Source organism: Scatophagus argus, chromosome 17 (genome assembly GCF_020382885.2).
Source record: "Scatophagus argus isolate fScaArg1 chromosome 17, fScaArg1.pri, whole genome shotgun sequence".
In the NCBI taxonomy this organism is placed as follows: Eukaryota; Metazoa; Chordata; class Actinopteri; family Scatophagidae; genus Scatophagus; species Scatophagus argus.
The window spans coordinates 8,886,883-8,908,582 of record NC_058509.1 but is presented as its reverse complement, the minus strand read 5'-3'; the positions used below and the strand labels follow the sequence as shown (position 1 = coordinate 8,908,582).

The 21,700-nt window shown below is 40.2% G+C and overlaps 1 protein-coding gene across 1 annotated transcript in view; it reads right to left on the bottom strand.

Annotated features, from left to right (window-relative positions):
- csmd3b (CUB and Sushi multiple domains 3b) overlaps positions 1-21,700 on the bottom strand; it is a 313,752-nt gene that overhangs the window by 199,838 nt on the left and 92,214 nt on the right. The window contains exon 3 of the mRNA XM_046418010.1: positions 7,260-7,372. Within this exon, the coding sequence (XP_046273966.1) occupies positions 7,260-7,372 (113 nt within the window). The remainder of the gene's footprint in view (positions 1-7,259; positions 7,373-21,700) is intronic.

Genomic DNA, 21,700 nt, shown 5'->3' with positions numbered 1-21,700 from the left:
TGCCTCATTAATCCTAGTCCTCATCATTTGGTTTTGTTGAATAACTTCTGCTCCTCATTTTCTGTTCCTCTTGTAATGTCAAACAGCCCGGAAGTGCGCTGCTCATTATGTCCACAAAAACAAAGGAAATCAAAAGTAAAAATGCACTGTGTAACAACAGGTTGTTGGTGGCTGCTTTTTGTTTCAGCTATGGCTGTAATAAAAGGTTTGCAGAACATGTTACAATTTACATAAAAACAGATAAATTTCTATCAGGCACCCTGTGTTGAAATCTGTCCGAAAAACAATACTTTTGAATTCAGCTTCATTGCTTGTAATCAATATTTGTTTCTGTGTTTGTTTGATTCAGTCCTTGCCAAGGTGTTGAGCTAACTGAATTAACTCATCATAACTCTGATTTTGAATTTAAATAGGAATAGAACTGCTACCATGGATTGGCTTTAAACCTCTGTGAGTAAGTGATCCTCTCCACAATATCACATGGAACTGATGGTTAAATGCCCAGATTGTGAAAGGTTCGTCAGTGCCACTGACATCTGGTCAGTGAGAGTTTCCAAAGTGTTGAACCTGCTGCCACCGACCTCTATTTGCTTGCAAAAATACAATTCTCAGAAAAGATGAAGAATAAGGAGCAAACAGACTGAAAGAAGATGAATGAATGAATGATTTAAGATTAAATGAGGGAAGGTCTTTTAATCTTAAATCATTTAGAACAATGCAACATTTTCCATCCGCGAACCAAGCTCTCAGTCCGACAATACAGAGACTGGATGGCCCATAGCAACAGGCCATCCACCCCATATTCCCAGGGAACCCCCCCCAGGACTCCTTGAGGGACACAGTCATAAGCATTTTTCAAGTCCACAGAACACTACTCGATCTCTCTGTGAAAGCCTGCGCCAGGGAGCTGGAAAGGAGAGTCCGTCTGTTAGTTGAATCTCGGGTTCAAGATGAACAATGCAGTGGAGCACTGGACCATCTCTACATTTTATAAAGTCTTTAACCATTTTCCGTTGAATGTGGTTTTTTTTTAAATCACACTCTTCCATATTTTATTATTCTTTGCTTGTGTCTTGTCTTGAGGCGCTGTTTAAACTCTAAACTGTACATATAAATGAAGGTAAAACAAGTGCATTACTGTTACACCATGGAGAGGAGAAAAACAAGCATCCTGATATAAGTGCAGAGGAGTGGAGGGGAAGAAAAGCATGGCCGGGGATGAAGGGAGAGAAGTGAAATCTCTGCTGACTTGTTCGTCACATGGCAGGATGAACATGTTTTCTGGTCCATGTTCTGAAGAAAATGATTACATCTGGGAGCCGTGTGTCTGCGTGTGTACTGTATGCATGTTCATGTCCGTATGTGTTTCTATACATGTCTACTGTGCCTGAACACATGGATGTGCGTATATGTATATTGCATGAATGTGGATAATGCACATTAATATTTTACACTGACATAATTTGAGGCTAGTTTATATTACGTGATTCTGTGTATTGCACAAAAAAGTGTTTTGATTCCCACATACTTGGAAGTGGGTGCTTCTCTTCCACACTGCCTTGAGATCAGAAATGCATGTCTCATGCTTGTTGGACATACGCTCCCTCTACAGACACACACAACAGTATATGCTTTATAAGGTGGTCTAGCTTTCTCCAGTGGCACGCAAATAGCTAACTACTGGCCTAAAATGAAAGAGAGGATTCACCTACAACACTTAATGTAACTGTAAACTGTAAAACTGTATGTGATTGACTTGTGTCATACAGTGCTGGTTTACACATCAATCAAACCAATACATTTACTCCAAAGGTCAATGTCAAACTTGAAGAAAAGTCAATAATAGTATAACGTAATTATATAAAAGCACCGTGAAAAGTTATTTGTCCAGTCAGCATAGCCATTGAGTTGGCTACATCACTCCATCGGTTCACGTAGCATGAATCTGCCATTCAGTGATATTATGCGACGCTTGGAAGCTTAAGTAGGAGGACACTAAACGCAGCAATCTCTTATGAGCTCTTATTATCCTGGAAAGTAGATTGTGGATGCCTTTGAGATCCATTGTGATCTAAAGAGATCTCTTGCCTCTAAAATGAGGAAAGATGAACTAAAATGAGACAAGGTGGAGCAGGTGGGGACAGAAGAGGAGTAGGAGGGGTAACAGGAAACTAAAAGAATAATTCTTCAACAAGATTCATGCTGAGAAAGGACAGTGTGTATGTGTGTGTGTGTGTGTCTAAGTGCTGTGATAATCTGTGATTCCGTCTCATCAGCACAATATCAAACTGCCTTCGACATCATGCTAAATTATACATCACTCTCTTTCTCTGTTTCACACACACATGCACATATACACACTGTATGGTATGTGCTGGCCGATGAATTAGTTATGACCTGACAGTCTTCAGAGGAAAGGGAAGGAATGTTCAAGGAGTCCAACAATCACATCAAAGTGCATCCCACCAAGCAGACGGGCTAAAAAGGATTGAGCCACACTACTGTAAAATTGGCCCTGCAATTGTAAAATTCCTTCCTATGGAGGGCTTAATGAATTAACCTTTTTCATTTCTGTTTTGTATGTGAATATATTTCATTTAATACCTCTGTACCACTGTCTTTGATCCTACAGTGCAGCGTGTTCATCCATCCATCTTTCCAATTATCCTTTTTCCAAAGCCGGTCCAGCTCCAAGGTGCAGTGGCAGCAGGTTAAGCAGAGCCTGCCAGATGTCCATCTCCCACCCCATAAGCCCTCCATCTCCTCCTGGGCTCCCAAAGCAACAGTCCGCTGGCATTCGCAGCCCAGGGAGGATATGAAAAGCCCTTTAGCATCTTCTAGCTGTGCTCCAGGGGTCGTCTCCTAGTTTGACGTGCCTCACTGGGTGAGCACAGGCACACTGTAAAGGCAACTCAGTTTGGTCGCGATCCCATTCTTTCAATCTCGACATGAAGCTCATGATCAAAGGTGAGGGGCTGCTGGTAAATCCAGAGTTCTGACTTGGCTGCATCCGCACGTAAAAATGCCTGCAACACTTCTGATGTTATTGCTAATCCATTTATAGTTCTCATGCTGCAATTGGCTCCATTTCGTATGGGATAAACGGTTGTGTCAGAATGGATAGAAATTAAATGAGTTGACAAAGCCTTGCGTGGTTAGATTAGAATATATTCAAGGTAAAAAACTAAAAGAATCAAAGCTGACATCACACCTGAGAGGAGTAGTCTGATGATGTGATCCCATTTACAACTGTGCAATCTGTATCCGGATACATCACCTTGATAACCACAAGGTCCAGGGTCTAATAGATATTTTTTTAACCCACAAACTAACTATTAAGAGAGAAACTTAACACAGGGAAGGACAAGTTGGCGCAATTCAATACCCTGCTTGTCTAAGATTAAAATCATTCAAAGAGGTCAGTCCTCCAGTAAAAAATACAGTATTTTAATATAAAAGATCATAACAGTAAAAATACGGCTATTAAATCTACATCTTTGTGTGTTTGTGTGTGGCTGTTTTTACTCATTTACTTACTCTTACTTACTCATTTTATAAAAAATGCATTGTTGACACTGCTAAAGCAATACCTGCAAAAATCTAAAATCTGAACCAGCTCCAGTAACAGATTAGGCAGAAGGATTACATGGTCTAAGACTGACTTGCCAAAAATTGTCCAAACCAGGATGGATCATTTCTTCTGAGAAAATCTCCTCCTGGCTGGATAAATGAAGTGCCTAGCTGGGTGCTGTGGACAGTATGAGATGCTGAATATAAGAAGACAGTTGCCAAGTGTGGTCTGCCTCTCAGTCTCACCGACTCACACACACACAGACACGCACAGAAGTTAAACAGCTGAATGTATCAGCAGCAGGGGCCCTTCAGATTAGTCCCCTGGATGCTCTCACTGAGAGCAAACTATGCTGTGCACACACACACACAGACGCACAATCACATAGAATGAAAATGAGCCAAGTACCAAGTAGAAACTTGTGCCAGTGAATATATCTGGGACAACTGCTTGGACATACAAGTAGCACAAACACACAGAGACACGCACACACACAAACTCAGACGCAGCATGTGTGCGGACTTAAACCAAGGTACTTTGCAATCAGTGATATTGTCATTATGCCGCACATATATCAGCTAGATGAACACCCACCACCAATCCTACATATAAACAAGCACAAAGGACCATAGAGGTTTGCAGAGGGACACACAGTGAGACGTTTCTATAGCAACCAGCTGTAACAAACACTGCATGTGTTCTGTGAGTCAGAGAAGGGACCCATCTGATCCAGCATCAATACTGTGTTCCCGATCAGATGTAATTCATTCATTGGATATCAGACTAATGTTGCTGACCAGTAGCCCAGGATGCTAACAGTACAGCAGGGCTCAACATTCACGCTTGCCCATTCAAACTCTGCATTTGGGCAGGTAAAATACCTCATGCAGTTGTCCCATCAGGCAAGTCGATGTCTTATGTAAGATGTGCACGTCAATCTCACCACCAAGCAAAGAACAGAACTGATGAGAAAACTACGGTGTCTTTTGAAATCTTCTAAATGTGAAATAAATCCATATTGAGCATCTTACGTGATTATGTATCCACTTTATGCACTGGAAACAGATCAAACATCACATGAGACGTAGTTCCTTTCAACTGTCCCTTTGGACAGCAGACATTTCGACTTGTCATACCAGGCTCCCAGCAAGTCATGAACCTGTGACAGAGAGCCAGCATGAATAATACCAGGACCGTGAAACTAAGCGCAGCTAAATGGAATTCAACCCTCATTCTTCTTGTTATTTATACTGTGCTTTTCCTGCTGCCACATGCAGGCTTTTGTTACAGCACCACCTTGATGGATTAAATAAACTTTATCACTTCCTGCAGCGCAGAAATCCTACACAGCATCCTCAAAATCAATAAGAACACATGGAATAGCAACCTGTGTGATAAATATTTAAAAACAAACACTTTTTGATTGTTCTTTAACTTATTTATATAATTTCTTTAAGTATTTTTTACTGTATTTTTGAGGTACTGGATATAAACACAAGTTGCACCTCGAAGTTTGTTGTAATTTTATCTAGGGCTAACCAGTTCTTTCCTAAACAATAATCTGCAAGTTTACATTAATCACTAACTCTACCACCTGAGTGTCATCTGATCAGCAAGACTAGCTGATGTAATGTTTATTTCAGGTATGAAAGACTGAATAAAAGACACCTTTTCTATAGAGGAAGCATTCTTAATTATGAGTACGGTCCTTAATGGCTTACTCCAATTCATAATACTGCTTCAAGTATGTAGGCCTTTCTTGAAAATTTTAGAATCAGTTTCCTGAAAAGCCCATTACCAGTCCTAGCACGGTTTCAGTACATTCTTTTATAAACCATAATCCACATTCAGTATTAATATCCCAGCAGTTCACAGGACTACTAAACAAATACTACATGACTACGACTACATCTCATACGCCACCTGTGTACCTATACAACTTTAATACATGTTCTGACATGTAATGATGAGGGTATGGCCATAATGCAGCCATCAGGTATACAGTCTGCATACAGAATGTGTTTTGTAAAACCTAATGTTTATTGTGTCTCTTTAAATGACATATGAGGTCTTGCGTGTATTTGAACCACGTGGGTTGCTGATATCTCAAAGATCTGCTCGATGAATAACAAAGAATTGTGTGCTTATTTGTTTTGATGGTTTGCTCTGTGCCACGTGTGCCTCCAGTAGACAGTTTCATGCTCTTCTGCTTTATGCTCCGGAACTAACTGCCTCAATGAGGACATCAAAGTTTTCCTAATCTAAATCTAATCTGAAATCTTTAATGCACACAGTGCTAAAACATAGTGGGTTCTAATTTTAACCATCACTTCAACCATTCATATCTCTTCTTTTATCTGTGAAAAATGGCACCATAGTGTGTTTACTCGGGCCCTAAAGGTAGAGGGTGAAAGGAGAAGCTTTAGCTACCCCTGGAATTCTCTCTCGAAGCACCCCGCCTCCCCATTTCTTTGTCAAAATATTCAAACTTATTGGTTGATTCATGTAAAATACTGATTATTCCAAATGTCATGCAGAAATTACCTCAATACTGCAGTGTTTAAAATGTGTATCTGAGAGAGAAAATGCTCAAGTTAAATAACATGAGCGTATAAATAAGGCTTTTAACTTGCCGTGAGGGTCAAAATGTCTTTTTGTAATGTGGTAGATTGTTGTTTTGTCACATAAAAATAACGACAAACTGTCTATGTCTATGTTTAAGCACCTGCATGTCTATAATGAAAGCCTTCACGATGCTTTCAATTTGTGTCATGCTCTGCCCATTCACTCCTCTCTCTGGTTAGTCTGACAGCCTCCCGTGTTGAAAAGCAATGCACTTGTCATCCATCAGGGAGTGCTGAGTGAAGGAGAGTCAAAAAAATAAGAATTGAGTTCAGAGCATTGTTGTTCTCCTTGAAAACGTTCAGAATCTGAATGGCCTCTCAGAGGAATTGAATTGAGGGGAAATCCTGCACTCAGCATGCACAACAACATAAAAATCGCAAACATTGTACTAATAATTTCCCTGATTTAGTCTTTAAAGTATGTATTTAATGAACATACATAATATTTCATAAATTCTTTACAAGACAGTATTGTGTATATGTATTCATGAGCAGATATAAGTTTTTTTGTACTTGTAAATAACCCCATCTGAGGATCATAATCAGACGTGGGTGTATACACATATAATGACTGACAATACAGCGAACACACAAAAATGTCCTCACATCCATTCACAGCTATTATAGTGTGTTAAAAACAATTAATTAAATGTCTATATACTGCTTAGAAATGCTAAATAAGGGGAGCTGAAGTGAGTAAATGAACACATTACTTACTATATTTTAAGGCTTCTATGTGTGATAGCTTTCTTTCCCCAAGTTTAATGTGTCCAGTGAATAACAGCAGGGGTTCCTTCAGGTAAACAAGAAGTGTACCTGCTCAATTACCTCTGCATTCAAACACAAGGGGTCAACCAAGGTAGAGCTTTTGTTGTCTGAGTGCCCTTTATTTCTAACACCACGGTCCAATGTAAGCTGGGCATTTATTTTATAATCAGACATTTAATAATAGCCGGGGTGGTTGTTATTCACATTGTTCATTTTTGCTGCATGACAGGAGGTCAAGATTGAAGCCTGGCATTCACGCATACCGACAACAAATGCACACAGCAACACATTCTGACCTTCGTAGTTGAGCTTGAAGCCATGTGCAGAGACAGCGAAGTCACTGGTCAACCTCAAAGAGAAGACATTTCCTGTGCTGGTGACAGGGGGAGGAACCTGGAAGCCTGTCAGCCTGTAGGAACACAGAGAAGAATGTGTTGACATTATCAGCAAATTACCAGACTCGGTAAACATCCAGGAAAAACAAAACCTCATCTTTTGTTGACTACACAAAAGGCCGTACAGCTTGTTAACCTATAGCAACTAAGAGATTAGCATACTGATGTGCTAAACAGACACATTCATCAATTAAACAGAAAAAAGTGAAGGGAATATTGCTATATTTGGATAGGGCTTGTAGGGCGGCACAGTGGTGCAGTGGTTAGCGCTGTCGCCTCATAGCAAGAGGGTTCCAGGTCCGAATCCCGGTCTGGGCCCTTCTGTGTGGAGTTTTCATGTTCTCCCTGTGCCTGCGTGGGTTTTCTCCGGGTACTCCGGCTTCCTCCCACAATACCAAAAACATGCACATTAGGTTAACTGGCTACTCTACATAGCTCCTAGGTGTGAGTGTGAGAGTGTGTGCTTGTCTGTCTTTGTGTGTTGGCTGGCACTGTGATTGACTGGCGACCAGTCCAGGGTGAACCCCGCCTCTCGCCCGTAGTCAGCTGGGATAGGCTCCAGCTTCCCCACAACCCTGATGGATAAGCGGTATAGAAAATGGATGGATGGAAAGGGCTTGGCAAATGGCAACTGCTACATGCCACATGAGACCTACCTCATGACTCTGAGTGACTTCTCTCACTATTTATATGCTATTTGATTACAGTCCTGTCTCTGATGTTTGACCTCACCAGGACCAATGCCTGGCGTGGAGCCTCTGGGGCTGAGCACAAACAGTTCTCCATTACTTGAAAACACAAAGAAGGGCTGCACTAAAAACCCAAGACTCAGTGAGGGCTTTTAAATAAATCAGGCCACAAGATCAAAGTGTATGGACCAAAGAAAAAAAAAAAAGGTGAGCCTCGGTCAGCTAAACAGTAATACTGAAATGCGTTTGTGAATGGGTAGGTGAACAATAAATGGGAGTCAAGTAGGGAGTTAAGGCAAGGCTGCCTTCAGACTGTGTCCTCCAAACATAAGCTTGCACAGTTGGCCAGGTGTGCCTTCAGCTTTTAGATTCCTTGAATTAAATGAGGAAGAAGAGAGGAGGAGGAGGAGGAGGAGGAGGAGGAGGAGTGGAAGGCCAGCTTTTTTCAGGTATGGAAAAAAGCCAAACCTTTATGCTGCCACTGCGACACTTTTTCTCTTATCCTGCAGCTACCATTCTTCCTTTTATTCCCACCTCCCTCCTTCCTTCCATTTCCCTCCTTCCTCTTTCATCTCTCCCCCTCCTCTTCTTCTTCTTCCCTCAATCCACTCACACCGTGCCTCCCTCAAGTCACCCAACTTCTTTTCCCTCCCTCTGTACTTCCACCGTCTTTCCTCCATACTTCCTCTCCATGGCATTTATCCTCATAAAAATCTTTTCTTTACCTCCCCATCACCCTTTCTTTTGTTTCACATCCTTTCTTTTTCACCACTGATTAATACTTTTGGTCTTTGTTCTTTTTGCTTTCCTTTTTCTAAATCACCTTTCTTTTGAACCTTCATTCACTTTCAGCACTTACCGTCCACCCACATTTTCCCTTCCAGCATCTGTCTATCTTTATTTTTTTTTTCCTCTACCCTCCATCTCAGTCAATTTGTGATGCTTTTCAACACGGGTAAACATAAATCTCTTGCATCTTTCGGAATTTCATGTTCATTTTCCTGGAACCAATTTAATAGCTCTTCATTAGCTGCTCGCTCTGGATTGATTCTGGATCCTCGTTGGGAGGTGTTTTCTTCTTCCCAACTGGTTTTGCTTTCTGTTTTATCTTTTAAAATACAAATACGCTTGAGTAATGTCAAAAAATTTGTGCATGTAAGTTTATAAAAGTCATTTCTTCCTGTCTAATATGATTGTGGCAAGAGAAATTATGTCTGTCTGCGAGGTCAAATAAGTAAACTACAGAACAGAGCCTTTTTCGATAAAGTGTTTTTCAAATATTATAAACACACTCAAACAATGCATTGGCCTACTTTAATTTTCTATTCTCTTGCACTTATCTTTGTGTCTCTCATCAGATTTTAATTTAAAAAAGCTTTCATTCAAGAAAAACAACCACAATTTTCCTTCAGAATCTGCCCTCTCTCTACTCTTTCTCTCACCCCTTCTTTTATCTTCATACTTTTATCCTACATTATGGACCTATTTTATCTGTCTCCTCTTCTCTTTTTACCTCTACATCTCTTCATTTCTTTCACCTTCTCACCCCGTCTGTTTAATACTAAAGTCACTGTCTGCCCTCTCCTAACCTCTCTTCTCATCTTTCTATTTTTCCATCACAACTCTCTTAGTTGCCATCTCTCATTCCTCCTATCATTGTTTTTTTCAGTTGTTAACTTGAATTGGTTCCCCTCCTGTACATACACTGACTCACCAATCATCCTGTCCATCCACCTGTCCGTTCATAAAATCTTCCCTGCTTCCCCCCATTTCAACTTTCCCCTTTCTCTTTTAGTTGGCTCTTCCTCCCATCTCCATTCTCATTTGCCAAGTGACTGACTCCCTTGAGGATTTTAGCATTTGTTTAGGGGACCCATAAACTGATGTGCAGCAGCAGCTTCCCCTCCTGTGGTCCAGTAAGCGACTCTGCCTTTCGATTTCTCATCCTCTTATCTAGTTCAATACAACTTAAAGCAAAAAACGGTGGCCATTTTCATAAAAGTGCCCGTCTGTTTCAAATGTATATACCTTTTTCGGTCATTTGCTCCTCTCATGTCTAGTCTTTTTAATATATCTTCCTCTCTGTCTTTAAAATTTGCTTTCCTTTCTGTTATCTCACTGCCCTTCTTGAACTATTTTTCCCTTTCTCTGCTTTATTTGTTTTTACACTGTTTGCTCATATATAGAGAAAAGCAGCGTGATGTGCGTGTAACAAAGCATGCATGTCACGATGCTTAACCTCAATAGGAAATGAAATCTGCATGTTCACATGCAAAGTTTTCAGCTGCGCTACTGTGAACAATATAGCGCTGAAACAGATGTGTGGCGTTACATGCAATTTCTGCTACCCCGCTGAAAACAGAGGAAAACGCAACCTCGCAAAGGAAGAGGCAGTAAAGCGTAGTAGTACTGATGTCAATATACTGAGCAAATCATTATGTATACTGAAATGGCGTACAGTCAAACTTGCTGTCACTTCAGCTGTCACAAACACTACATTTTACAGTAAAAACACTACTGTCAGAGGCAGTACTGCTTCACAAGCAAGATGTCTCAATAGCAGATAAAATCCACACCTTTAACACATTTAACACACTTCTGTATACACTTTAGCACATATATGCTTCTCTGTTATCCAGACCACAAATCCAATTGCATCTGTCTTCCATCTGTTGCACAAATGCAAATCACTGTTGGCCTCATAATAGTCTACAGGGTGGCTGTACAGCAGCTGAAGCTGTTTGGTAATGCCAGGAGAAGAACATTTCAGCAGTTTAACTACTTTAGTTAAAGCTTATCTATATAATCCATCAACTAACACTAACATCATGAAGACTTACATGAATGGATAAAACAAACAAGACAGAGTCATCCCCATGAGCACCAGTGCTACAACGTCACTGCCCTCTCACCCACACAAATAGTTTAGCAGTTGAGATGATAGACTGAGACCTTGCACCTTCTGTATGATCACACGTCTTTGAATCACTTCCTGTGGCTTTAAAGCGACAGAGCGAAACATGGCTGCCATTCCTGTGTCACCTCATGTGTCGGGGCCACAAGGTTTTGCAATGAACGAACACAGCCCTGCTGCCAGCTACTCGCAATGCATTTTTTCTTTGAACATTATTCATCTTGCTTCACATTTGTTATACATAGAAAATATAAAATCTTTTGGAAACAATGTGTGCATTCGTGGTATTGTAAGGTCATTCTTGATAAAAACACAGACGCCATAAAAATAGCAAATATTGTGTTATTTAAATAAACCATTGACGCATTCCCTTTCTCTCACACTTCTTCTCTGATATCTTATTTGTAAAACAAAACAAACTACAAACTTTCAACACGTCTGCACACACAGACCATTTCCTGCGTAACTATTTATTTTTGGATTTATGTCTTATGTGATTTATGAGGTGAAACTGAAACTATTTTACAGAAAGTGAAAGTCAGATGGAACAGAGGATGTCTTCATTCTTATGGGGGTGTGTGTGTGTGTGTATGCGTATTGCTGTAGTGGTGGGGACAAAAATCTGTTTACATAATCACATTGTGAGGACCCTGCAAGTCCCCACAACATAAATCATAAAATATTAGAGTGCAGAGTTGCTTTAAGGTTAGGATTAGGTTAAGGTTAGGGTTAGCATTAGGCAAGTAATGTTTGTAATTATGGTTAGGTGGTGATTAAGCCTCCATGAATGTAAGTCTATGTAATGTTCCCAGAGGCGATGGAAACACGACTCTGTGTGTGTGCGTGTGTGCTTACGTACGTCTATGTATGTGTGTGTGTGATGTAGAGAATGAAATCACATTATTAAAAATACTCTTCCTCTGCTCTCTCTCTCACACACACACACACACACTCAAGTGTCTTTATTTTCTCAAAATATAAAAAAAACAATAACAGCCATGCAGCCTGGATAATATGATTGTCAGACCCCCTCTATCTGCTTGTCTCTCTCTCTCCTTTCTTTTCGTGTATCTGATGGTCTTTTTATTGTCAACAGGAAAACAGGATTTTCATAATTACCACTGCAATGAAAGAAGAGAACTGACTGAAGCGATCAAGTGTAAAAATCAAAGAAAACAAAGAAGGATGGCGCAGTGAGACAAGTAGGACACAGTTAAGGTTTTGTGTCACGCTAAAAAATAATTCCTCAGATCAAATCATATCTGATGTTTAATCACATCAGTATATTGTCCCATTGACATGAACTCACAATGCAATGACAGCAACGTTTTTGATTTTATCATACCGTTTTAATGACTTTGATATACTGATAATGACTTATACATTCACTTGACATAGCAAACTATCAATAATCATTTTGCATAATCATCCACAGAAGAGGGACCAATAGGAAAGAAAGTAAAAGATGATCCTGGGTTTCCTGAATTTACTCCAAGGTACAGGCAACTGATCTGGGTACTGCAAACAGGCTAACTAAGCATTTAACCGCAGGTCAAAGAAACCTTTTTCCCTTTGGATGTTATTATAATAGCGTGAAATAAATCAAGCTAAACATTTAAATGCATGCATAATGTAGTCCTGCTGATTAATATTCATGATGCTATACAGAAACGCACACACAAACATGTTGATTTGAGGTTACTGTATGGTGTTACGCTGCAGTCATTCCCTGGGAGCTTATTATAACAGTAATGTTAACCCGTGAACGCCAAATACAGCACCGTACCCTAAACCCAAATGCCTCTATGCATTAATCCAGAATCCTCACAGTCCCACAGTGTACTCGCTAGCAGATAATTGAGCCAAAGAATAATTATGATCAGCAAGTCAAATAAATTTCAGAAGCACAGACTGCTGCAATTGAACACACTCGTCACACATTAGTGAAATACAGGACTGCCTGGAACATCAACATCAACAACGTTTAATCCTAAAATTAAATCTTAGGTTGCAGGCTTAGAGGCAAAAGTGCTGGTTTAACCTACTAAAGAACCTTGGAACACATTTATGAATTATTAAGATATATTTGAACATTTGGGACCAAATCTCAGTTGATGTCACCCAACTGAAGACCAAAACATTTCAATGAAAAACAGAATTGGGAGCCAGTTTCCTTTTTTTTCCCTCATCAGCATTAATGGGGATAGGAGCTCAGCACTTAAGTGCAAGTTAAAGGCTGTTTTTCCCTCAGCTTGTGTCAGTGCGTGTAGCTATCAGTCCCTAACCACCAAAGCAGCAGTGCCGAGAGACCACTGGGCGTGTTTGTCTGTGAGCCAGAGAAAGTGTGTACATCTGTGATTGAGTGTGAATGTGTGTATCAGTACTTTAGTTTGTTTGTATTTTATTGAGTGGATGCTGACCCAGGGCCTGACCCGACAAAGCAAAATGCTCTGAACCTCCTCTTCCTACAGTCTCTCCCCAAGTTCCTCAATCCATCTTTTCCCTTCCTGTCCTCTCCTCCCTCCCAGTCTTCTCTCCACTGAGAGAAGGATAACTGTGTCAATTTCCTGGCTATTTAGTTTCTTTCCATCTATCTTTCTTTCCCATGAGGTAGGTAGCTTTCTACGTGTAGAGGCCCTCTGCCTGCTGCCTCTCTTCGTACTCTTTTCTCTGCCTACCTTCCCACTCAGAGCAAACACAAGTTGTTTGACTATTGTGTTTTAAGGTTACTCTATTTATAACTATAACTCACAATAATGTGTCATTACACAACTTTATGTTTTCAATACCTACAGAAATGGCTCATGCACCTTAAGAGGAATAATGAAAAATCCTATTTTAATAAATAGTAGTCTCCTGTAACCAAACTACACAAATATCAAGCTTATCAAAATTTTATTGCAAAAGTATAGAGCGTATCACAATATCTTTTGTGAGCATTTTGGTTTTGTTTTTGCTCAAGCACTGCTCTAAATAATTTATGCAAATTAAGTATTTATCTATTCCGACTCAGCTCCCACCACAACAGTCCAGTACAATGCTCACATTATTGCTGATGCTGTGTGTCCATCTCGCGCTTTGTATTCCCACCACTCGTGAGCAAGACCCTGAGATATTTATACTCCTTCACTTGGGGCAGCAACTCATGCCCAACCCAAAGGGAGCAATCCACACTCGGAAGTGGCTGACTCTCATCGCATCTGCTTCACACTCAGCTGCAAAATGCTTCAGTACGTGCTAAAGGTCAGAACTCATTCCCAAACTGGACACATTCCTCAGCCCTGCAAGGGTAAAGAGCTGGTCCACTGTTCAGCAGACAGGGTGGAATCCGCTGGTGTTGCCAGCCTGTGTGCAAGACTGAAGAGGTGTGGCAGTAAAGACAGGCAAGCAACATCCAGAGTCTTTGCTATCTCAAGGTGAATCTCATCCACCCCTGGTGTCTTGCTGTCAAAGAGCTTCTTGACTACCTCAGCGACCACAGTGACATGGGCGAGTCTTTCCCCGAGTCTTCAGAGAAAACATGCTAGTCAGATTCAGGAGATTCTCAAAGTGTTCTTACAATATGTGTCAGTTCAGCTCAGCCATCCCTGACTGAACACAGTCTGACCCAAGACCAGAAATGAGTGTATTGTGAAGTAACCCTAACAAACTTTATTATTCACGCCTTAATTGTGAAAATATTGATTGTATCATTATGAAGATGATGTTGTACTGCATTTTAAATTTTTTTTATATATTATATAAAAGCAGAGTGTGGATTCTTTTATAGGGGACTGCTCACGGTGGTGATAAAGAAATAAAACTGTAACTCACATTAACTAACACTGACATTCTCTGTAAAATCCTTACGTTCTTTTTAAAAAGCAATTTACGTCAAAAACCTGTCACATTTAGTCCATTTAACAGCCACACAAACACCCCACGCACTCCAGTATTGTTACTCATTTTGAATGGTATATGTACTTTATTTCTTGGGCATCAATTTCTCTTATTTCAGTGTTGTTTCATCATGTGTCAGGCAGTGTCTACTTAATATTCATATTATAATCACGCAAACACACTCTTACACTCAGGCACACTCATGTGCATCTGGAAGTTCACGCCGTTAATTTTTTCTGACTGGGTGGGAGTTTCTGACTTCAGGCTGAACATGTATCTGTCCTCTCTTTCACTTGAAAAGTAATTTATGACTTTCAAACAGTTGACTGAGGACAGTTGTCAATCCGAAGACACTTGAATGTGTACTGCAAGTTCTTTATTTTTTTTACTGCCTTGAGAACAGACGGAATTAGAGGTCTTTTTATTGTCTAAAACTTTCTATCTTCCTCTTGTTTTGTCATACGTATGTGTGCTAGCCTACAGTATGTTCTGCTGTGTTCTTGGGCAGTCAGATAACATATAGCAACAAGAACATGCGAATCAAGCATGAGAAAGCAGGAAGCATGAGGGGAAGGATTTATGATGGAGTGCAGAGCAGATTTTTTTTTTAAAGGCTGGAGTGTGGCCTTATCTCCCACTCCCACCATCCCATTCCAATTTTGTTCCCGTAGCCCCAGTTTTCCATTAGCGCATAACAAACAAAATATTTCCAGACTTCCTTACTGTTTCAAGTGAGATCACCATCACTTTTTTTTTTGCACACCAGTAGCTCTTGAATGGGACAGTGCATAATGTGTGTGATAAGGTACCAGGAAACTGTCAATCTGGCAGTGAATGTACAGTATAGATTACAGTATGTCAGTTAGTAATTGCTGAAACTTAGACCAATAAAAGTCTTGTTGTTTCTCCAACTGCTGGAAAAAGTACCCAAAATAAGAACTGACTTTGGCCCTGGAGGAAAAACAAGCATCTCCCCTGTGCTTTCCTAATGTACGCACACATGAACACACGTTTTATTTAGAGCAAAAAAAGATGATTTGAATCAACGGAGTGCAGCATCAGCAGACAACTCATTTGTTTTCTGTGTGTGTGTGTGTGTGTGTGTGTGTGTGTGTGTGTCTGATACGTTTGATGAGGACTGTGAACACACATTAAACCACACCTCAACGATTTATGAGGAACAATAATCCTATTTTAATTTGGTGTAAACAGACACAAACATTTCCTGCTTTGAGTCAAGTATTATCGAACATTCATGCCTTCTGTGTGAGCCTTCTTACAGATTGTTTACTTTTTGAAAACCGATAAATTCCAATATTTTGAATATGTTTCATTTTTGACTGATATAGCTGAAAATTATATTAATAAGAATTAACATTAATAAGAATGAAGGTCATCATGGTTTGATAAGCTGTGGTTAAAACATTTCTGTGATTAGTTTTATTTGTGAAACATTGCATTGAAAGGAGCCACGTGTATTCGCTGCATTGAACACTGAACCTTTGCTCTGTTCATTCAAAGATCAAGGATCAAGGAACTTTCATTGTCATACCAGCTCACATTTACAGGCTTATGGTACGAAATTAGGACTCTAAAAGAATCTAAAAAAATATGAAATGAAAAGTTGAATAAAAAATAGAAATATCAGCAAAGCAAAAAGGAACTTTTTTCACAGAGTTACTGAAAAGAATGATCATAAATTAAGAAATCTGAGCAAAAAGCACAACAGTGTTTCAATTCCATCTTAAATGAATCTATTCCATCAGTAAGTTTAGCCTGAGTAAAACGTTATGTGTTGTACTAGCATTCAACAGTGATTAGTGTGGTGTAGCATTACCGAAATAAAGTGACAAGAAAAGATCATCTTCCTCCATTAGAGAAACTCTCAAAAAAATCTCCTCTTTCCCACTCTTTTTCCATTTCAAGTCAGTAGATTTATTTCCTTTACTTGTGTCCAAAGTTCATGGTCTGTAGCGAGTGATTGATTAACAACACCAGCCTGAATGACACACACACACACACACACAAGTCATTTTTCAGGTTATAGTACATGTGGTCAATAGTCACTGGTGTGTCTTGTAAATCAGTCATTCTCTGCCCACCCCGAGCTCTGTGTGTATCTCAATGTGTGTATGTGTGTGTTTGTATATGTGCGAGGTGGTCCTTGACCATGGTGGCATGCTATCCATTAAATTAGTCACACACACGTAAATTCCAAAGATACACATACACACACACACAAACACACATAGGCCCCCTGGCCAGGTCACCCTTACACCCCACACAACGACTGGCTCCATTCATCACAGCGAGGGAAGGGAGGGGAGGCAGGGAGAGAGAGAGAGAGAGAGAGAGAACAAGTGAAAGACAGAAACGTCTCTTAAAATGCGTGATACGCTGAATAAAACACTTAATACACCCAAATTACAGGGGGAACTGCTGTCTGTAACTCAATACTTACGCACTGTAGCTACTGTAAGGCCATTACAATTCAAAAATGAGTAAAATCATATCATATCTGTTGAAGAAAAGGAACAAAATATTTAACCACTGTTGAGGAAAACCTCAAACTCCGAAAATGGAAGGAAGCTCAGGAGATGCTGATGTCTTATGATGAAGTATTTAATGACACTCCATCGAGGAGAAACAGCATTAACATAGAACTGATGTTACTCAGTGCACTGCCTCACCACTTCTGAAGTGTACTCTTCCTCTCAGGACACATACACACTAAACTTTAGATATCAGTTGTATATCAACACTGCATGCCTCTGTCTTCAGAGCAGATATCAGTGTCACGCACAGTTCTGCCTGACGAGGTCACATGGGAAGTGGCTTTGGGGTGACCTGCCCCACAGATGCCAGGAAGCAGAATAACAGAGAAACGGAAGATTCAGTGTTCATTAGTCCAGGCAGGACTAACACTTTACGGAGGAACACTTCAAGGTTGAAAAATTATTCTCCGACAACCACGACACTAAATCGCACTGAGATATTAAATGATTCTTTGAAAACACACAGAAAGGCCAATACACTGACAAAAAGGCAGAGTAAACCTCATCAACATATTCCTGAATGCACATGGAAGTGCCATCTCAGCGACACCAGACCGAGGGTTGGGATGGGAGAAAACCAATTTCCCCCCCCAGCAGATAGCATTCACTGCTGCTAGCATGGCTTCATCTGTCCCATCTGTATGCATGCTTAACAATGTGCATGAGTTCCTGTGTGTGTGTGTGTGCCTGCGTGTCTGTGAAACTGTGCGTCATTGAGGATGTGCAGTCCTTCTCGTCTTGCCATATGTCAGCGGCGTGCACCCACATGCTCATAAGCGTGTGCCTGATGCGCGTGTGTGTCGCCCTTATTGGCATCCAGCAGTGCAAACATCCATTCCTCCCAATCCCCCTCAGCATTGCTGTGATGCCCAGGGACGATAAGCCCTTTTGTGGCGCATTGTGGCAGAGAGGGTGGGAGGTTTCTCATCCCTGAGCTTTGGAGATGACAGGGGCCGTCGCTGCTCTCTGTGCACCCCCGAGGAGAGACACTCTGACTGGGGTTGAATAGTGGATTAACCTGCTGTCAGCTCCAGAGATTCCAAGACGAACATGCAGAGACTCGGACTGACATTAACTGACGTACAATAAAATCCCAAAGATAATTGCAGTGTAGAATATTGGCTTCCTTTGAGTTCTTTACATGCAGGATTTAAAACATTATTTCATCTATGTTTGGGATAAAAAAGGTCTGAGAATATTAAACAATTGAGGGGCAATGTTGGAACATTGTAGTATTTCCGCTTTTTATTCTTGCTGCCTTCCTTTCACTATTTCTTGAGTAAAGAAATCTGTGGAAAAACTCATTACTTACACAACAAAGACCAATGACTTTAACTTTCACATTTTCACTAAGCACCTGGCACTGAATTTAAAAAAAAAAAAGAATGAGTGACTGTCATGTCAACAGACACAAAGAATCATTGGCGGAAACACTAGCAGCCAGTACCTGGATGGGTTGGAGACGGACAAGGTTTTTAAAGTAAGACTGCTTGGACTTTGTTTTCCTCATGAGACCTTCGAAAGTAACAGTAAACAACATCCTTCCATTGTTAAAAAAAAACGAGCTGTTGCCTCTACTATTAAATGATAAATGTTGTGTACCTCCTTCTCCCATCCTCCCTCTGTCTCTGACTTTTTCCAGTCTCAGGCAGTTAGATAGATAGTGAGTGCTGCCCCCTTGAGCTAAAGCTTGTTTAGCCTGCTGGCTAACCCATCACTTACTATTAAAGCTGACACACATACATAGAAAGGGGCAAACAAACACATGAATGCATATACCGGAAGGGACATACGCACGCACACACATTAATGCAGGACGCGCACAAATGTCGCGCGTGTACGCACGTTCACGCCTATATTTTGTAGATAGGTAGAGACAGATTGCACGTGTCTGCTGGCATTTAAAGGGGAGGTTTTGGGGGTGACAGCACCTTAAAGGGACAGTCAGTCGAGAGATATATGGATGGAGGGAGACAAGGAGGTGGGATACTGAAAGACGGAGGGAGAACGAAGGAGAGGACATATGATAGGAAACACACACACACACACACACACACACACACGCATACAAACATTCAAATGCAAAAGACGAGACCAGAACACACTATCGAGGGAGCGGAGCATTCAGCAGCCACAAGACTGGAGCACAAGAAGGACTTTTTTAGCCCGTGTGTAGTTATGGTTTGTGGTTTTTACTTTGTATTTCCTTTATTGCATTTGTACACAATATAATAGAGATCCAATAAAACAAAATCTTTTCAAAGGGACAGCTCACCTCAAAATAAAACAAAAAAAGAGTAAGAGAGAGTAGTTCATACCTGAAACTACTCTCAACAAGGTAACTCGGTCATGGTTTCTTTTCATGACACTGCTGTTGAGTTTTTCCAAGTGTGCGTTTCTGATTTTGGGGTGTCCCTTTAAACAGTCTCAAAACAAGATAAACAAGATATAATAAATTTCTAGGGTCCAAGCCCTCATTCCAGTTTTCCTCACTGACATAGTGTGTGTTGTTTCCAGTTCATTAATATGATCCACTTGGCTGATAATTAATCCTGCCAGACTGAACTGAAAATAAGCTTCAGCTTGCTGGGCCACCTCTGCAAAATGGATTCTTCTTAGTGAGGTTCATGTTAGGAAGACATATTTTTATTCTTATTATTATCATTGGTATTATTATCTTGAAAAGGCCATCCAGTGGTCCCAGTGACATATCAGTTTTATTCAAATAAACAGCACTGTATTCATTTGTGTGTGTGTGTCTGTACTGAGGTGTATAACCTTGCCTGCAGGAACAACAATCTCTTTGGCTTGTTAGAGACAACAGCCGAACACACAACACAAAGTGTGACAGCCTCGTGCACACATATGCTAACGAACCCACGCACACACGCAGCACACACTTGTTGGTAAACACTCAGATGAACATGCATGCGAATGGGTGAATGTTAACATTGTTGCTTGAAGGCTTTTGGGTCATTGTTCCTGTTTATGTAAAATAACTTAAATGACTAACACAAATCCAAATTAACGATAAAGACAACAAAACCACAGGCATATTACCCACAGCCTTGTGTTCCCCGTATGAAGATTCTGGATAAAACAAAATGTGCCAAATGAAGGATGTCAAGTCAAATATATTTTCACAAAATAAGAAAAAACCATTACAGCTACAGCAATTTACAATGTAGCTATATTTTGTCTGACAAAATCTGCAGTATGAAGCAACATTTTGCCTTCATATACATATATATATATATATATATATATATACATATATATATATATATATATATACATACATATATATATATATATACATATATATATATACACATATATATATATATATATATATGTATATATTGCCTTTTAAATTTAAATCTTAAACCTTCTTCACCATTTGTCTATTTATACTTTGTTTATTGCCTCCTATTCAGTGATTCAGTGTACAATTTGTCAGTTTTGTTTTTAATGATTGTTAAAGCACTTAGGAAACCTGGATTTTGAAACATCAGGACCAGACAAAAACTTACAAAGGATACTTAAAGCATGCATGAAGATGACACTCGCTGCACTGACACACACATACACACACATCCATATTTAGGGGAATCAGCTCGAAAAATCTGGCAGTGCCTCCCATTGCTAAAGTTCCTTCATAAATAGTTCACCTCTTCTGAGCCTTTCAGTGGAGGAGCTGAAGTCTACATTTCACAGCTCTGTGCAATGCTTTGCAACTTCTCTTCATCTTTTCATTTTGCTTATTTGTAGTGTGTTCTGTCATCTCCCCAAACTGCCACTTTGTTACAGAGTAACTTTGAACCAGTTGAAAATCTCACTTTTTCCTGACCTTCTGAGGTTTAACTTCTCACTCTGCTGCAGTGACATCACACATCACCATCACCAAAGCACACCCATCAATGGAACTGGGTGTGGTCAGAAGTTAAATATTTGAATCTATTTTTGTGTATACATTTTATGCGCACGTACACTATATGGACTAAAGTATTGAAATGCCACCAACAGCGACTTTAATGACTCTTCTGGGAAGGTTTTACACAAGATTTTGGAGTGTTTCTGTTGGGAATTTTTGTCCATTCATGCAGGAGAGCATTTCTGAGTTCAGGCACTGATGTTGAACCAAAAGGTCTGGCTCGTAATCTCTGTTCCAGTTCATCCCAGAGGTGTTGGATGGGGTTGAGGTCAAAGCTCTGTGTAGGCCAGTCAAGTTTCATCCAAATATGTCTTTATGGAGCTTTGCTTTGTACACTGGGGCACAGTCATGCTGGAACAGAAAACTGTTGC